General features: G+C 43.1%; 1 protein-coding gene across 2 annotated transcripts in view; it reads right to left on the reverse strand.

The window, feature by feature from the left end:
* Positions 1–19,860, reverse strand: part of LOC124044278 (syntaxin-binding protein 5-like) — a 233,068-nt gene that overhangs the window by 105,603 nt on the left and 107,605 nt on the right. For both annotated transcript variants that reach the window (XM_046363921.1, XM_046363920.1), the window contains exon 6: positions 1,037–1,100. In XM_046363921.1, coding sequence (XP_046219877.1) covers positions 1,037–1,100 — 64 coding nt within the window. The remainder of the gene's footprint in view (positions 1–1,036; positions 1,101–19,860) is intronic.

Consider the following 19,860-nt stretch of genomic DNA (forward strand, 5'->3'; position numbering starts at 1 on the left):
TCTCTCCCCCTCTCTCATTATCTCTCTCATTTCTCTCTCTCCCCCTCTCTCATTATCTCTCTCTCTCATGATCTCTCTCTCTCATGATCTCTCTCTCTCATGATCTCTCTCTCTCATGATCTCTCTCTCTCTCATGATCTCTCTCTCTCTCTCTCTCTCTCTCTCTCTCTCTCTCTCTCTCTCTCTCTCTCTCTCTCTCTCTCTCTCTCTCTCTCATTATCTCTCTCTCTCTCGCCCTCCCTCCTCTCTCTCTCTCCCCCTCTCTAATTATCTCTCATTATCTCTCTCCCTCTCTCATTATCTCCCTCTCCCATTATCTCTCTCTCTCCCTCTCTCATTATCTCCTCTCTCCCTCTCTCATTATCTCCCTCTCTCTCATTATCTCCTCTCTCTCTCTCTCTCTCTCTCTCTCTCTCTCTCTCTCTCATTATTTCTCTCTCCCCCTCTCTCATTATCTCTCTCTCTCTCCCCCTCTCTCATTATCTCTCTCATTATCTCTCTCTCATTATCTCTCTCTCATTATCTCTCTCTCATTATATCTCTCTCTCTCCTTACATTTTATGTCACACGAACAGCCCACGCACATAGAGCGCCAGCAGTTCTTCCATGGCGAATCCCCTAATGCCTCCGTGCCCCCGGCAAACCGCCCCGACAACACTGACCACGGCAGTCCTCATAACAGTCCTGACCCCTGCCTGACCCACGGTGCTGACAGAGACACAGGTCTGTCCCCACTGGGAGATGATGATGAGGACAGCCAATAGCAGAAGGCACGCAGTAAATCCGAAGGCCAGGAGTGACTCATTTTGGTGTCGTGTTGGGTCATTGATCCTGTATAGAAAATAGCAAGTCTAAGAACAGGCAGCAGTCTGTGTAGCAGAGAGACAGCTAGCTCCAGGCTACACTGATCCACCAGGCAGACCCTCCTGAGGTAACAGGTGACAGAGAGTAAGGGGTAATCTCCGGGTTTCTGCTAGAGGAGAGAACGGAGGAGGTATGGAGTTGTTTAGTTGTTTTTATTCTTCCTCCAACTCACCTTGCATTCATCCTTCGGGCTGTCACTCAGATGGACTACGGGTCCTGGATGGGCTTTAGTTGCTCTGTCGATGAGAGAAGGAGAAGGAAAGGGTCTATCAGGTTAAGGACATGAGTGCAGATGTTTTCAGAATGATAACCAAGGGACGGTGCAAAAGGCTGCTACTTTAAATTAATCATTTAATTATTATTTATTTTTTTACCTGCTGTAAACAAATAGATACACGTTTCAGACCACAGAGTATCAAAACCAACTGCATAGTGACTAGCCACCTTCAGCTTCAGAGCTGGCAAAGCCAAAGAATCAAGCAACCGTTCACTACACTAGGGAGTTACACAAATAACGTGCCATGCTGAACCCAATAGAGAGCTGGAACCAGGCTTTATTTGGCAACAGCAGAGTCATACATAACCTGGTTCAGGTGGAAGGCACTGTAACATCACCATACACTAATACATAACCTGGTACTATAGTAACATCACCATACACTAATACATAACCTGGTACTATAGTAATATTACCATACAGTAGTATAGTAATACTACAGTAATATCACCATACAGTAGTATAGTAATATCACCATACATTATTATAGTAATACTATAGTAATATCACCATACATTATTATAGTAATACTATAGTAATATCACCATACAGTATTATAGTAATACTATAGTAATATCACCATACAGTATTATAGTAATACTATAGTAATATCACCATACAGTAGTATAGTAATATCACCATACATTATTATAGTAATACTATAGTAATATCACAATACAGTAGTATAGTAATAGTATAGTAACATCACCATACAGTATTATAGTAATACTATAGTAATATCACCATACAGTATTATAGTAATACTATAGTAATATCACCATACAGTATTATAGTAATACTATAGTAATATCACCATACAGTAGTATAGTAATATCACCATACATTATTATAGTAATACTATAGTAATATCACAATACAGTATTATAGTAATAGTATAGTAACATCACCATACAGTATTATAGTAATATCACAATACAGTAGTATAGTAATTCTATAGTAATATCACCATACAGTAGTATAGTAATATCACCATACATTATTATAGTAATACTATAGTAATATCACCATACAGTATTATAGTAATACTATAGTAATATCACCATACAGTAGTATAGTAATACTACAGTAATATCACCATACAGTAGTATAGTAATATCACCATACAGTATTATAGTAATACTATAGTAATATCACCATACAGTAGTATAGTAATACTATAGTAATATCACCATACAGTAGTATAGTAATACTATAGTAATATCACCATACAGTAGTATAGTAATATCACCATACAGTAGTATAGTATATACATACAGTAGTATAGTAATACAGTAATATCACCATACAGTATTATAGTAATACTATAGTAATATCACCATACAGTAGTATAGTAATACTATAGTAATATCACCATACAGTAGTATAGTAATACTACAGTAATAATACACCATACAGTAGTATAGTAATACTACAGTAATATCACCATACAGTATTATAGTAATACTACAGTAATATCACCATACAGTAGTATAGTAATATCACCATACAGTATTATAGTAATACTATAGTAATATCACCATACAGTAGTATAGAATATCACCATACAGTATTATAGTAATACTATAGTAATATCACCATACAGTATTATAGTAATACTATAGTAATACCACCATACAGTATTATAGTAATACTATAGTAATATCACCATACAGTAGTATAGTAATATCACCATACATTATTATAGTAATACTATAGTAATATCACCATACAGTAGTATAGTAATATCACCATACAGTAGTATAGTAATACTATAGTAACATCACCATACAGTAGTATAGTAATGCTATAGTAACATCACCATACAGTATTATAGTAATACTATAGTAACATCACCATACAGTATTATAGTAATGCTATAGTAACATCACCATACAGTAGTATAGTAATACTATAGTAACATCACCATACAGTATTATAGTAATACTATAGTAACATCACCATACAGTATTATAGTAATGCTATAGTAACATCACCATACAGTGTTATAGTAATACTATAGTAACATCACCATACAGTATTATAGTAATACTAGTAACATCACCATACAGTATTATAGTAATACTATAGTAACATCACCATACAGTAGTATAGTAATACTATAGTAACATCACCATACAGTAGTATAGTAATGCTATAGTAACATCACCATACAGTATTATAGTAATGCTATAGTAACATCACCATACATTATTATAGTAATGCTATAGTAACATCACCATACAGTATTATAGTAATACTATTGTAACATCACCATACAGTAGTATAGTAATACTATAGTAACATCACCATACAGTAGTATAGTAATGCTATAGTAACATCACCATACAGTATTATAGTAATGCTATAGTAACATCACCATACAGTAGTATAGTAATGCTATAGTAACATCACCATACAGTAGTATAGTAATGCTATAGTAACATCACCATACAGTATTATAGTAACATCACCACACAGTATTATAGTAATACTATAGTAATATCACCATACAGTATTATAGTAATACTATAGTAACATCACCATGCAGTATTATAGTAATACTATAGTAATATCACCATACAGTAGTATAGTATTATATTAATAATATAGTAACATCACCATACAGTATTATAGTAATAATATAGTAATATCACCATACAGTATTATAGTAAAACTATAGTAATATCACCATACAGTAGTATAGTAACATCACCATACAGTAGTATAGTAACACTATAGTAATATCACCATACAGTAGTATAGTAATATCACAATACAGTAGTAGTATAGCAATACTATAGTAATATCACCATGCAGTATTATAGTAATACTATAGTAATATCACAATACAGTATTATAGTAATAGTATAGTAACATCACCATACAGTATTATAGTAATATCATCAATACAGTAGTATAGTAATTCTATAGTAATATCACCATACAGTAGTATAGTAATATCACCATACATTATTATAGTAATACTATAGTAATATCACCATACAGTATTATAGTAATACTATAGTAATATCACCATACAGTAGTATAGTAATACTACAGTAATATCACCATACAGTAGTATAGTAATATCACCATACAGTATTATAGTAATACTATAGTAATATCACCATACAGTAGTATAGTAATACTATAGTAATATCACCATACAGTAGTATAGTAATACTATAGTAATATCACCATACAGTAGTATAGTAATATCACCATACAGTAGTATAGTAATACTACAGTAATATCACCATACAGTATTATAGTAATACTATAGTAATATCACCATACAGTAGTATAGTAATACTATAGTAATATCACCATACAGTAGTATAGTAATACTACAGTAAAATCACCATACAGTAGTATAGTAATACTACAGTAATATCACCATACAGTATTATAGTAATACTACAGTAATATCACCATACAGTAGTATAGTAATATCACCATACAGTATTATAGTAATACTATAGTAATATCACCATACAGTAGTATAGTAATATCACCATACAGTATTATAGTAATACTATAGTAATATCACCATACAGTATTATAGTAATACTATAGTAATATCACCATACAGTATTATAGTAATACTATAGTAATATCACCATACAGTAGTATAGTAATATCACCATACATTATTATAGTAATACTATAGTAATATCACCATACAGTATTATAGTAATACTATAGTAATATCACCATACAGTAGTATAGTAATACTATAGTAACATCACCATACAGTAGTATAGTAATGCTATAGTAACATCACCATACAGTATTATAGTAATACTATAGTAACATCACCATACAGTATTATAGTAATGCTATAGTAACATCACCATACAGTAGTATAGTAATACTATAGTAACATCACCATACAGTATTATAGTAATACTATAGTAACATCACCATACAGTATTATAGTAATGCTATAGTAACATCACCATACAGTGTTATAGTAATACTATAGTAACATCACCATACAGTATTATAGTAATACTATAGTAACATCACCATACAGTATTATAGTAATACTATAGTAACATCACCATACAGTAGTATAGTAATACTATAGTAACATCACCATACAGTAGTATAGTAATGCTATAGTAACATCACCATACAGTATTATAGTAATGCTATAGTAACATCACCATACAGTAGTATAGTAATGCTATAGTAACATCACCATACAGTAGTATAGTAATGCTATAGTAACATCACCATACAGTATTATAGTAACATCACCACACAGTATTATAGTAATACTATAGTAATATCACCATACAGTATTATAGTAATACTATAGTAACATCACCATGCAGTATTATAGTAATACTATAGTAATATCACCATACAGTAGTATAGTATTATATTAATAATATAGTAACATCACCATACAGTATTATAGTAATAATATAGTAATATCACCATACAGTATTATAGTAAAACTATAGTAATATCACCATACAGTAGTATAGTAACATCACCATACAGTAGTATAGTAACACTATAGTAATATCACCATACAGTAGTATAGTAATATCACAATACAGTAGTAGTATAGCAATACTATAGTAATATCACCATGCAGTATTATAGTAATACTATAGTAATATCACAATACAGTATTATAGTAATAGTATAGTAACATCACCATACAGTATTATAGTAATATCACAATACAGTAGTATAGTAATTCTATAGTAATATCACCATACAGTAGTATAGTAATATCACCATACATTATTATAGTAATACTATAGTAATATCACCATACAGTATTATAGTAATACTATAGTAATATCACCATACAGTAGTATAGTAATACTACAGTAATATCACCATACAGTAGTATAGTAATATCACCATACAGTATTATAGTAATACTATAGTAATATCACCATACAGTAGTATAGTAATACTATAGTAATATCACCATACAGTAGTATAGTAATACTATAGTAATATCACCATACAGTAGTATAGTAATATCACCATACAGTAGTATAGTAATACTACAGTAATATCACCATACAGTATTATAGTAATACTATAGTAATATCACCATACAGTAGTATAGTAATACTATAGTAATATCACCATACAGTAGTATAGTAATACTACAGTAATATCACCATACAGTAGTATAGTAATACTACAGTAATATCACCATACAGTATTATAGTAATACTACAGTAATATCACCATACAGTAGTATAGTAATATCACCATACAGTATTATAGTAATACTATAGTAATATCACCATACAGTAGTATAGTAATATCACCATACAGTATTATAGTAATACTATAGTAATATCACCATACAGTATTATAGTAATACTATAGTAATACCACCATACAGTATTATAGTAATACTATAGTAATATCACCATACAGTAGTATAGTAATATCACCATACATTATTATAGTAATACTATAGTAATATCACCATACAGTAGTATAGTAATATCACCATACAGTAGTATAGTAATACTATAGTAACATCACCATACAGTAGTATAGTAATGCTATAGTAACATCACCATACAGTATTATAGTAATACTATAGTAACATCACCATACAGTATTATAGTAATGCTATAGTAACATCACCATACAGTAGTATAGTAATACTATAGTACCATCACCATACAGTATTATAGTAATACTATAGTAACATCACCATACAGTATTATAGTAATGCTATAGTAACATCACCATACAGTGTTATAGTAATACTATAGTAACATCACCATACAGTATTATAGTAATACTATAGTAACATCACCATACAGTATTATAGTAATACTATAGTAACATCACCATACAGTAGTATAGTAATACTATAGTAACATCACCATACAGTAGTATAGTAATGCTATAGTAACATCACCATACAGTATTATAGTAATGCTATAGTAACATCACCATACATTATTATAGTAATGCTATAGTAACATCACCATACAGTATTATAGTAATACTATTGTAACATCACCATACAGTAGTATAGTAATACTATAGTAACATCACCATACAGTAGTATAGTAATGCTATAGTAACATCACCATACAGTATTATAGTAATGCTATAGTAACATCACCATACAGTAGTATAGTAATGCTATAGTAACATCACCATACAGTAGTATAGTAATGCTATAGTAACATCACCATACAGTATTATAGTAACATCACCACACAGTATTATAGTAATACTATAGTAATATCACCATACAGTATTATAGTAATACTATAGTAACATCACCATGCAGTATTATAGTAATACTATAGTAATATCACCATACAGTAGTATAGTATTATATTAATAATATAGTAACATCACCATACAGTATTATAGTAATAATATAGTAATATCACCATACAGTATTATAGTAAAACTATAGTAATATCACCATACAGTAGTATAGTAACATCACCATACAGTAGTATAGTAACACTATAGTAATATCACCATACAGTAGTATAGTAATATCACAATACAGTAGTAGTATAGCAATACTATAGTAATATCACCATGCAGTATTATAGTAATACTATAGTAATATCACCATACAGTAGTATAGTAATATCACAATACAGTAGTATAGTAATACTATAGTAATATCACCATACAGTATTATAGTAATACTATAGTAATATCACCATACAGTAGTATAGTATTATAGTAATAATATAGTAACATCACCATACAGTATTATAGTATTATAGTAATAATATAGTAACATCACCATACAGTATTATAGTAAAACTATAGTAATATCACCATACAGTAGTATAGTAACATCACCATACAGTAGTATAGTAACACTATAGTAATATCACCATACAGTAGTATAGTAATATCACAATACAGTAGTATAGCAATACTATAGTAATATCACCATACAGTAGTATAGTAACATCACCATACAGTATTATAGTAAAACTATAGTAATATCACCATACAGTAGTATAGTAACATCACTATACAGTATTATAGTAATACTATAGTAATATCACCATACAGTATTATAGTAATACTATAGTAACATCACCATTCCTCCCGAAAATGGGAGGAAATAATCAATGAACCATAAACAATTAATGAACATGCACCTGTGGAACAGTCGCTAAGACACTAACAGTTTACAGACGGTCGGCAATTAAGGTCACAGTGCTCTTTACTGACGAGTCGTGGTTTTGTCTCACCAGGGGTGATGGTCGGATTTGCGCAGTGTATTTTTGAAATAACTGTGTAAATGTATTTATTTTATTTATTCATTATTTTACCAGGTAAGTTGACTGAGAACACGTTCTCATTTACAGCAACAACCTGGGGAATAGTTACAGGGGAGAGGAGGGGGGGGGGTTAATGAGCCAATTGTAAACTGGGGATTATTAGGTGACCGTGATGGTTTGAGGGCCAGATTGGGAATTTAGCCAGGACACCGGGGTTAACACCCCTACTCTTACGATAAGTGCCATGGGATCTTTAATGACCTCAGAGAGTCAGGACACCACCCAAATGTTACAGCGTTGTGAGCTCATCTATTATAAGCTATCAATTCATAGAAAAAAGCTAAATCATTTAACCTTTACATCTCTGTGACCTTTTATATGGCAGTCTTTCAAAGAGTTTCTGAGGGACAACACTTAAAACACTAAAACACTAAAACACTAAACCACTAAAACTCTAAACCACTAAAACTCTAAAACACTAAAACTCTAAACCACTAAAACTCTAAAACACTAAAACACTAAAACTCTAAACCACTAAACCACTAAAACACTAAAACACTAAAACTCTAAACCACTAAACCACTAAAACACTAAAACTCTAAACCACTAAAACTCTAAACCACTAAAACTCTAAAACACAAACTAAAACTCTAAAACACTAAAACACAAACTAAATCTCTAAAACACTACAACTCTAAAACATAATACCCATGTCTCCTTTCTGGAGATCATTTCACACCTTCAGATCCATCTGGGCTGTATTGAGCTCTCACACTGAGACAGTGTGTCATGGTGAAAACATGTATGTCTCCGCTGAGGGAGAGGTCGCCACACCGCTGATTCTGTCTGTCGGAGAGCCCTCCCCGCAGACTCATCACTCTGCCAGGCTGCACACACACACACACAGCTGTAGGAGCCGCAGGGGGCGAGTTTTGGTTGGCTCCACTCGGTCGACGCGGTAACGCTGGGATGGAAAGGAGGGGAGACGCGGGGGGGGGGGGTCCTACATCAAGAAGATTAAAACCGTCCCAGACTGTCTACACTGACGCATGACTTACTCACCCAGCCACGACCCTGAATTCTCTCTTCACAGAGTGTATAGATACAGAGAATATCCAACCAAGAGAGGTGAAATTATTTTGTTTCATGTTTTTTTTTGTTCTCCAGTTGGGCACACTTTGTCTGGCAATGGACGGGAAAAGGGTTGCTCAGAAATAATTAGACTATGTTCTCTTGTATCCCCCTAACAGACTAGAAAAAAAACACCAGATCTTTGATGTTTTCATTTTCTTTATTAATCTCTCTCTCTCCAGAACATATCTGTAATGTCATATTAACGACTACATATAGATTATGTTCTTCATCCTACTGAGAGAGGAAAAAAATGTATTTATATATATATATATATACATATATATATACATATATATATATATATATATAGTTTCTGAAAGATACTACATGAAAGAGGGACAATTACCTGTATTAAATAGGTTGCAATAGTAATTGTCTGTGTATGCGAGTGAGTGGGGTTGGGCATGTTATGTATCAATATGTAAATGAATAATAATCCACATAATGGGGTGGCAGGGTAGACTAGTGGTTAGAGTGTAGAGGTGGCAGGGTAGCCTAGTGGTTAGAGTGTAGAGGTGGCAGGGTAGCCTAGTGGTTAGAGTGTAGAGGCGGCAGGGTAGACTAGTGGTTAGAGTGTAGAGGTGGCAGGGTAGCCTAGTGTTTAGAGTGTAGAGCTGGCAGGGTAGCCTAGTGGTTAGAGTGTAGAGGTGGCAGGGTAGCCTAGTGGTTAGAGTGTAGAGGTGGCAGGGTAGCCTAGTGGTTAGAGTGTAGAGGCGGCAGGGTAGACTAGTGGTTAGAGTGTAGAGGTGGCAGGGTAGCCTAGTGGTTAGAGTGTAGAGGCGGTAGGGTAGCCTAGTGGTTAGAGTGTAGAGGTGGCAGGGTAGCCTAGTGGTTAGAGTGTAGAGCTGGCAGGGTAGCCTAGTGGTTAGAGTGTAGAGGTGGCAGGGTAGCCTAGTGGTTAGAGTGTAGAGGAGGCAGGGTAGCCTAGTGGTTAGAGTGTAGAGGTGGCAGGGTAGCCTAGTGGTTAGAGTGTAGAGGTGGCAGGGTAGCCTAGTGGTTAGAGTGTAGAGGCGGCAGGGTAGCCTAGTGGTTAGAGTGTAGAGGTGGCAGGGTAGACTAGTGGTTAGAGTGTAGAGGCGGCAGGGTAGACTAGTGGTTAGAGTGTAGAGGTGGCAGGGTAGCCTAGTGGTTAGAGTGTAGAGGTGGCAGGGTAGACTAGTGGTTAGAGTGTAGAGGTGGCAGGGTAGCCTAGTGGTTAGAGTGTAGAGGTGGCAGGGTAGACTAGTGGTTAGAGTGTAGAGGCGGCAGGGTAGCCTAGTGGTTAGAGTGTAGAGGTGGCAGGGTAGCCTAGTGGTTAGAGTGTAGAGGTGGCAGGGTAGACTAGTGGTTAGAGTGTAGAGGTGGCAGGGTAGCCTAGTGGTTAGAGTGTAGAGGTGGCAGGGTAGACTAGTGGTTAGAGTGTAGAGGTGGCAGGTAGCCTAGTGGTTAGAGTGTAGAGGTGGCAGGTAGCCTAGTGGTTAGAGTGTAGAGGTGGCAGGGTAGCCTAGTGGTTAGAGTGTAGAGGTGGCAGGTAGCCTAGTGGTTAGAGTGTAGAGGTGGCAGGGTAGCCTAGTGGTTAGAGTGTAGAGGTGGCAGGGTAGCCTAGTGGTTAGAGTGTAGAGGTGGCAGGTAGCCTAGTGGTTAGAGTGTAGAGGTGGCAGGGTAGCCTAGTGGTTAGAGTGTAGAGGTGGCAGGGTAGCCTAGTGGTTAGAGTGTAGAGGTGGCAGGGTAGCCTAGTGTTTAGAGTGTAGAGGTGGCAGGGTAGCCTAGTGGTTAGAGTGTAGAGGTGGCAGGGTAGCCTAGTGTTTAGAGTGTAGAGGTGGCAGGGTAGCCTAGTGGTTAGAGTGTAGAGGTGGCAGGGTAGCCTAGTGTTTAGAGTGTAGAGGTGGCAGGGTAGCCTAGTGGTTAGAGTGTAGAGGTGGCAGGGTAGCCTAGTGTTTAGAGTGTAGAGGTGGCAGGGTAGCCTAGTGGTTAGAGTGTAGAGGTGGCAGGGTAGCCTAGTGTTTAGAGTGTAGAGGTGGCAGGGTAGCCTAGTGGTTAGAGTGTAGAGGTGGCAGGGTAGCCTAGTGTTTAGAGTGTAGAGGTGGCAGGGTAGCCTAGTGGTTAGAGTGTAGAGGTGGCAGGGTAGCCTAGTGTTTAGAGTGTAGAGGTGGCAGGGTAGCCTAGTGGTTAGAGTGTAGAGGTGGCAGGGTAGCCTAGTGTTTAGAGTGTAGAGGTGGCAGGGTAGCCTAGTGGTTAGAGTGTAGAGGTGGCAGGGTAGCCTAGTGTTTAGAGTGTAGAGGTGGCAGGGTAGCCTAGTGGTTAGAGTGTAGAGGTGGCAGGGTAGCCTAGTGTTTAGAGTGTAGAGGTGGCAGGGTAGCCTAGTGGTTAGAGTGTAGAGGTGGCAGGGTAGCCTAGTGGTTAGAGTGTAGAGGAGGCAGGGTAGCCTAGTGGTTAGAGTGTAGAGGTGGCAGGGTAGCCTAGTGTTTAGAGTGTAGAGGTGGCAGGGTAGCCTAGTGGTTAGAGTGTAGAGGAGGCAGGGTAGCCTAGTGTTTAGAGTGTAGAGGTGGCAGGGTAGCCTAGTGGTTAGAGTGTAGAGGTGGCAGGGTAGCCTAGTGTTTAGAGTGTAGAGGTGGCAGGGTAGCCTAGTGGTTAGAGTGTAGAGGTGGCAGGGTAGCCTAGTGTTTAGAGTGTAGAGGTGGCAGGGTAGCCTAGTGGTTAGAGTGTAGAGGTGGCAGGGTAGCCTAGTGGTTAGAGTGTAGAGGAGGCAGGGTAGCCTAGTGGTTAGAGTGTAGAGGTGGCAGGGTAGCCTAGTGGTTAGAGTGTAGAGGTGGCAGGGTAGCCTAGTGGTTAGAGTGTAGAGGTGGCAGGGTAGCCTAGTGGTTAGAGTGTAGAGGTGGGGTAGCCTAGTGGTTAGAGTGTAGAGGTGGCAGCGTAGCCTAGTGGTTAGAGTGTAGAGGTGGCAGGGTAGCCTAGTGGTTAGAGTGTAGAGGCGGCAGGGTAGCCTAGTGGTTAGAGTGTAGGGGCGGCAGGGTAGCCTAGTGGTTAGAGTGTAGAGGTGGCAGGGTAGCCTAGTGGTTAGAGTGTAGAGGTGGCAGGGTAGCCTAGTGGTTAGAGTGTAGAGGTGGGGTAGCCTAGTGGTTAGAGTGTAGAGGTGGCAGGGTAGCCTAGTGGTTAGAGTGTAGAGGTGGCAGGGTAGCCTAGTGGTTAGAGTGTAGAGGTGGCAGGGTAGCCTAGTGGTTAGAGTGTAGAGGTGGCAGGGTAGCCTAGTGGTTAGAGCGTATAGGTGGTAGGGTAGCCTAGTGGTTAGAGTGTAGAGGAGGCAGGGTAGTCTAGTGGTTAGAGTGTAGAGCTGGCAGGGTAGCCTAGTGGTTAGAGTGTAGAGGTGGCAGGTAGCCTAGTGGTTAGAGTGTAGAGGTGGGGTAGCCTAGTGGTTAGAGTGTAGAGGTGGCAGGGTAGCCTAGTGGTTAGAGTGTAGAGGTGGCAGGGTAGCCTAGTGGTTAGAGTGTAGAGGTGGCAGGGTAGCCTAGTGGTTAGAGTGTAGAGGTGGCAGGGTAGCCTAGTGGTTAGAGCGTATAGGTGGTAGGGTAGCCTAGTGGTTAGAGTGTAGAGGAGGCAGGGTAGTCTAGTGGTTAGAGTGTAGAGCTGGCAGGGTAGCCTAGTGGTTAGAGTGTAGAGGTGGCAGGTAGCCTAGTGGTTAGAGTGTAGAGGTGGCAGCGTAGCCTAGTGGTTAGAGTGTAGAGGTGGGGTAGCCTAGTGGTTAGAGTGTAGAGGTGGCAGGGTAGCCTAGTGGTTAGAGTGTAGAGGCGGCAGGGTAGCCTAGTGGTTAGAGTGTAGGGGCGGCAGGGTAGCCTAGTGGTTAGAGTGTAGAGGTGGCAGGGTAGCCTAGTGGTTAGAGTGTAGAGGTGGGGTAGCCTAGTGGTTAGAGTGTAGAGGTGGCAGGGTAGCCTAGTGGTTAGAGTGTAGAGGTGGCAGGGTAGCCTAGTGGTTAGAGTGTAGAGGTGGCAGGGTAGCCTAGTGGTTAGAGTGTAGAGGTGGCAGGGTAGCCTAGTGTTTAGAGTGTAGAGGTGGCAGGGTAGCCTAGTGGTTAGAGTGTAGAGCTGGCAGGGTAGCCTAGTGGTTAGAGTGTAGAGGTGGCAGGGTAGCCTAGTGGTTAGAGTGTAGAGCTGGCAGGGTAGCCTAGTGGTTAGAGTGTAGAGGTGGCAGCGTAGCCTAGTGGTTAGAGTGTAGAGGCGGCAGGGTAGCCTAGTGGTTAGAGTGTAGAGGCGGCAGGGTAGCCCAGTGGTTAGAGTGTAGAGGTGGCAGGGTAGCCTAGTGGTTAGAGTGTAGAGGTGGCAGGGTAGCCTAGTGGTTAGAGTGTAGAGGAGGCAGGGTAGCCTAGTGGTTAGAGTGTAGAGGCGGCAGGGTAGCCTAGAGGTTAGAGTGTAGAGGCGGCAGGGTAGCCTAGTGGTTAGAGTGTAGAGTCGGCAGGGTAGCCCAGTGGTTAGAGTGTAGAGGTGGCAGGGTAGCCTAGTGGTTAGAGTGTAGAGGTGGCAGGGTAGCCTAGTGGTTAGAGTGTAGAGGAGGCAGGGTAGCCTAGTGGTTAGAGTGTAGAGGTGGCAGGGTAGCCTAGTGGTTAGAGTGTAGAGGTGGCAGGGTAGCCTAGTGGTTAGAGTGTAGAGGTGGCAGGGTAGCCTAGTGGTTAGAGTGTAGAGGTGGCAGGGTAGCCTAGTGGTTAGAGTGTAGAGGTGGCAGGGTAGCCTAGTGTTTAGAGTGTAGAGCTGGCAGGGTAGCCTAGTGGTTAGAGTGTAGAGGTGGCAGGGTAGCCTAGTGGTTAGAGTGTAGAGGCGGCAGGGTAGCCTAGTGGTTAGAGTGTAGAGGTGGCAGGGTAGCCTAGTGGTTAGAGTGTAGAGGTGGCAGGGTAGCCTAGTGGTTAGAGTGTAGAGGTGGCAGGGTAGCCTAGTGGTTAGAGTGTAGAGGAGGCAGGGTAGCCTAGTGGTTAGAGTGTAGAGGTGGCAGGGTAGCCTAGTGGTTAGAGTGTAGAGGTGGCAGGGTAGCCTAGTGGTTAGAGTGTAGAGGCGGCAGGGTAGCCTAGTGGTTAGAGTGTAGAGGTGGCAGGGTAGACTAGTGGTTAGAGTGTAGAGGCGGCAGGGTAGACTAGTGGTTAGAGTGTAGAGGTGGCAGGGTAGCCTAGTGGTTAGAGTGTAGAGGTGGCAGGGTAGCCTAGTGGTTAGAGTGTAGAGGTGGCAGGGTAGCCTAGTGGTTAGAGTGTAGAGGTGGCAGGGTAGCCTAGTGGTTAGAGTGTAGAGGTGGCAGGGTAGCCTAGTGGTTAGAGCGTATAGGTGGTAGGGTAGCCTAGTGGTTAGAGTGTAGAGGAGGCAGGGTAGTCTAGTGGTTAGAGTGTAGAGCTGGCAGGGTAGCCTAGTGGTTAGAGTGTAGAGGTGGCAGGTAGCCTAGTGGTTAGAGTGTAGAGGTGGGGTAGCCTAGTGGTTAGAGTGTAGAGGTGGCAGGGTAGCCTAGTGGTTAGAGTGTAGAGGTGGCAGGGTAGCCTAGTGGTTAGAGTGTAGAGGTGGCAGGGTAGCCTAGTGGTTAGAGTGTAGAGGTGGCAGGGTAGCCTAGTGGTTAGAGCGTATAGGTGGTAGGGTAGCCTAGTGGTTAGAGTGTAGAGGAGGCAGGGTAGTCTAGTGGTTAGAGTGTAGAGCTGGCAGGGTAGCCTAGTGGTTAGAGTGTAGAGGTGGCAGGTAGCCTAGTGGTTAGAGTGTAGAGGTGGCAGCGTAGCCTAGTGGTTAGAGTGTAGAGGTGGGGTAGCCTAGTGGTTAGAGTGTAGAGGTGGCAGGGTAGCCTAGTGGTTAGAGTGTAGAGGCGGCAGGGTAGCCTAGTGGTTAGAGTGTAGGGGCGGCAGGGTAGCCTAGTGGTTAGAGTGTAGAGGTGGCAGGGTAGCCTAGTGGTTAGAGTGTAGAGGTGGGGTAGCCTAGTGGTTAGAGTGTAGAGGTGGCAGGGTAGCCTAGTGGTTAGAGTGTAGAGGTGGCAGGGTAGCCTAGTGGTTAGAGTGTAGAGGTGGCAGGGTAGCCTAGTGGTTAGAGTGTAGAGGTGGCAGGGTAGCCTAGTGTTTAGAGTGTAGAGGTGGCAGGGTAGCCTAGTGGTTAGAGTGTAGAGCTGGCAGGGTAGCCTAGTGGTTAGAGTGTAGAGGTGGCAGGGTAGCCTAGTGGTTAGAGTGTAGAGCTGGCAGGGTAGCCTAGTGGTTAGAGTGTAGAGGTGGCAGCGTAGCCTAGTGGTTAGAGTGTAGAGGCGGCAGGGTAGCCTAGTGGTTAGAGTGTAGAGGCGGCAGGGTAGCCCAGTGGTTAGAGTGTAGAGGTGGCAGGGTAGCCTAGTGGTTAGAGTGTAGAGGTGGCAGGGTAGCCTAGTGGTTAGAGTGTAGAGGAGGCAGGGTAGCCTAGTGGTTAGAGTGTAGAGGCGGCAGGGTAGCCTAGAGGTTAGAGTGTAGAGGCGGCAGGGTAGCCTAGTGGTTAGAGTGTAGAGGCGGCAGGGTAGCCCAGTGGTTAGAGTGTAGAGGTGGCAGGGTAGCCTAGTGGTTAGAGTGTAGAGGTGGCAGGGTAGCCTAGTGGTTAGAGTGTAGAGGAGGCAGGGTAGCCTAGTGGTTAGAGTGTAGAGGTGGCAGGGTAGCCTAGTGGTTAGAGTGTAGAGGTGGCAGGGTAGCCTAGTGGTTAGAGTGTAGAGGTGGCAGGGTAGCCTAGTGGTTAGAGTGTAGAGGTGGCAGGGTAGCCTAGTGGTTAGAGTGTAGAGGTGGCAGGGTAGCCTAGTGTTTAGAGTGTAGAGCTGGCAGGGTAGCCTAGTGGTTAGAGTGTAGAGGTGGCAGGGTAGCCTAGTGGTTAGAGTGTAGAGGCGGCAGGGTAGCCTAGTGGTTAGAGTGTAGAGGTGGCAGGGTAGCCTAGTGGTTAGAGTGTAGAGGTGGCAGGGTAGCCTAGTGGTTAGAGTGTAGAGGTGGCAGGGTAGCCTAGTGGTTAGAGTGTAGAGGCCGCAGGGTAGCCTAGTGGTTAGAGTGTAGAGGTGGCAGGGTAGCCTAGTGGTTAGAGTGTAGAGGCGGCAGGGTAGCCTAGTGGTTAGAGTGTAGAGGAGGCAGGGTAGCCTAGTGGTTAGAGTGTAGAGCTGGCAGGGTAGCGTAGTGGTTAGAGTGTAGAGGTGGCAAGGTAGCCTAGTGGTTAGAGTGTAGAGGTGGCAGGGTAGCCTAGTGGTTAGAGTGTAGAGCTGGCAGGGTAGCCTAGTGGTTAGAGTGTAGAGGTGGCAGCGTAGCCTAGTGGTTAGAGTGTAGAGGAGGCAGGGTAGCCTAGTGGTTAGAGTGTAGAGGCGGCAGGGTAGCCTAGTGGTTAGAGTGTAGAGGTGGCAGGGTAGCCTAGTGGTTAGAGTGTAGAGGTGGCAGGGTAGCCTAGTGGTTAGAGTGTAGAGGAGGCAGGGTAGCCTAGTGGTTAGAATGTAGAGGTGGCAGGGTAGCCTAGTGGTTAGAGTGTAGAGGCGGCAGGGTAGCCTAGTGGTTAGAGTGTAGAGGCGGCAGGGTAGCCTAGTGGTTAGAGTGTAGAGGCGGCAGGGTAGCCCAGTGGTTAGAGTGTAGAGGTGGCAGGGTAGCCTAGTGGTTAGAGTGTAGAGGTGGCAGGGTAGCCTAGTGGTTAGAGTGTAGAGGAGGCAGGGTAGCCTAGTGGTTAGAATGTAGAGGTGCAGGGTAGCCTAGTGGTTAGAGTGTAGAGGCGGCAGGGTAGCCTAGTGGTTAGAGTGTAGAGGTGGCAGGGTAGCCTAGTGGTTAGAGTGTAGAGGTGGCAGGGTAGCCTAGTGGTTAGAGTGTAGAGGTGGCAGGGTAGCCTAGTGGTTAGAGTGTAGAGGCGGCAGGGTAGCCTAGTGGTTAGAGTGTAGAGGCGGCAGGGTAGCCCAGTGGTTAGAGTGTAGAGGAGGCAGGGTAGCCTAGTGGTTAGAGTGTAGAGGAGGCAGGGTAGCCTAGTGGTTAGAGTGTAGAGGTGGCAGGGTAGCCTAGTGGTTAGAGTGTAGAGGTGGCAGGGTAGCCTAGTGGTTAGAGTGTAGAGGTGGCAGGGTAGCCTAGTGGTTAGAGTGTAGAGGTGGCAGGGTAGCCTAGTGGTTAGAGTGTAGAGGAGGCAGGGTAGCCTAGTGGTTAGAGTGTAGAGGAGGCAGGGTAGCCTAGTGGTTAGAGTGTAGAGGTGGCAGGGTAGCCTAGTGGTTAGAGTGTAGAGGTGGCAGGGTAGCCTAGTGGTTAGAGTGTAGAGGAGGCAGGGTAGCCTAGTGGTTAGAGTGTAGAGGAGGCAGGGTAGCCTAGTGGTTAGAGTGTAGAGGAGGCAGGGTAGCCTAGTGGTTAGAGTGTAGAGGTGGCAGGGTAGCCTAGTTGTTAGAGTGTAGAGGTGGCAGGTAGCCTAGTGGTTAGAGTGTAGAGGTGGCAGGGTAGCCTAGTGGTTAGAGTGTAGAGGTGGCAGGGTAGCCTAGTGGTTAGAGTGTAGAGGTGGCAGGGTAGCCTAGTGGTTAGAGTGTAGAGGAGGCAGGGTAGCCTAGTGGTTAGAGTGTAGAGGAGGCAGGGTAGCCTAGTGGTTAGAGTGTAGAGGTGGCAGGGTAGCCTAGTGGTTAGAGTGTAGAGGCGGCAGGGTAGCCTAGTGGTTAGAGTGTAGAGGCGGCAGGGTAGCCTAGTGGTTAGAGTGTAGAGGTGGCAGGGTAGCCTAGTGGTTAGAGTGTAGAGGAGGCAGGGTAGCCTAGTGGTTAGAGTGTAGAGGTGGCAGGGTAGCCTAGTGGTTAGAGTGTAGAGGCGGCAGGGTAGCCCAGTGGTTAGAGTGTAGAGGCGGCAGGGTAGCCCAGTGGTTAGAGTGTAGAGGAGGCAGGGTAGCCTAGTGGTTAGAGTGTAGAGGAGGCAGGGTAGCCTAGTGGTTAGAGTGTAGAGGCGGCAGGGTAGCCTAGTGGTTAGAGTGTAGAGGTGGCAGGGTAGCCTAGTGGTTAGAGTGTAGAGGTGGCAGGGTAGCCTAGTGGTTAGAGTGTAGAGGAGGCAGGGTAGCCTAGTGGTTAGAGTGTAGAGGAGGCAGGGTAGCCTAGTGGTTAGAGTGTAGAGGTGGCAGGGTAGCCTAGTGGTTAGAGTGTAGAGGTGGCAGGGTAGCCTAGTGGTTAGAGTGTAGAGGAGGCAGGGTAGCCTAGTGGTTAGAGTGTAGAGGAGGCAGGGTAGCCTAGTGGTTAGAGTGTAGAGGAGGCAGGGTAGCCTAGTGGTTAGAGTGTAGAGGTGGCAGGGTAGCCTAGTTGTTAGAGTGTAGAGGTGGCAGGTAGCCTAGTGGTTAGAGTGTAGAGGTGGCAGGGTAGCCTAGTGGTTAGAGTGTAGAGGTGGCAGGGTAGCCTAGTGGTTAGAGTGTAGAGGTGGCAGGGTAGCCTAGTGGTTAGAGTGTAGAGGAGGCAGGGTAGCCTAGTGGTTAGAGTGTAGAGGAGGCAGGGTAGCCTAGTGGTTAGAGTGTAGAGGTGGCAGGGTAGCCTAGTGGTTAGAGTGTAGAGGCGGCAGGGTAGCCTAGTGGTTAGAGTGTAGAGGTGGCAGGGTAGCCTAGTGGTTAGAGTGTAGAGCTGGCAGGGTAGCCTAGTGGTTAGAGTGTAGAGGAGGCAGGGTAGCCTAGTGGTTAGAGTGTAGAGGTGGCAGGGTAGCCTAGTTGTTAGAGTGTAGAGGTGGCAGGTAGCCTAGTGGTTAGAGTGTAGAGGTGGCAGGGTAGCCTAGTGGTTAGAGTGTAGAGGCGGCAGGGTAGCCTAGTGGTTAGAGTGTAGAGGCGGCAGGGTAGCCTAGTGGTTAGAGTGTAGAGCTGGCAGGGTAGCCTAGTGGTTAGAGTGTAGAGGTGGCAGGGTAGCCTAGTGGTTAGAGTGTAGAGGAGGCAGGGTAGCCTAGTGGTTAGAGTGTAGAGGAGGCAGGGTAGCCTAGTGGTTAGAGTGTAGAGGTGGCAGGGTAGCCTAGTGGTTAGAGTGTAGAGGTGGCAGGGTAGCCTAGTGGTTAGAGTGTAGAGGTGGCAGGGTAGCCTAGTGGTTAGAGTGTAGAGGAGGCAGGGTAGCCTAGTGGTTAGAGTGTAGAGGAGGCAGGGTAGCCTAGTGGTTAGAGTGTAGAGGTGGCAGGGTAGCCTAGTGGTTAGAGTGTAGAGGCGGCAGGGTAGCCTAGTGGTTAGAGTGTAGAGGCGGCAGGGTAGCCTAGTGGTTAGAGTGTAGAGCTGGCAGGGTAGCCTAGTGGTTAGAGTGTAGAGGTGGCAGGGTAGCCTAGTGGTTAGAGTGTAGAGGAGGCAGGGTAGCCTAGTGGTTAGAGTGTAGAGGTGGTAGGGTAGCCTAGTGGTTAGAGTGTAGAGGTGGCAGGGTAGCCTAGTGGTTAGAGTGTAGAGGCGGCAGGGT

Source organism: Oncorhynchus gorbuscha, linkage group LG09, assembly GCF_021184085.1.
Source record: "Oncorhynchus gorbuscha isolate QuinsamMale2020 ecotype Even-year linkage group LG09, OgorEven_v1.0, whole genome shotgun sequence".
NCBI lineage: Eukaryota > Metazoa > Chordata > Actinopteri > Salmoniformes > Salmonidae > Oncorhynchus > Oncorhynchus gorbuscha.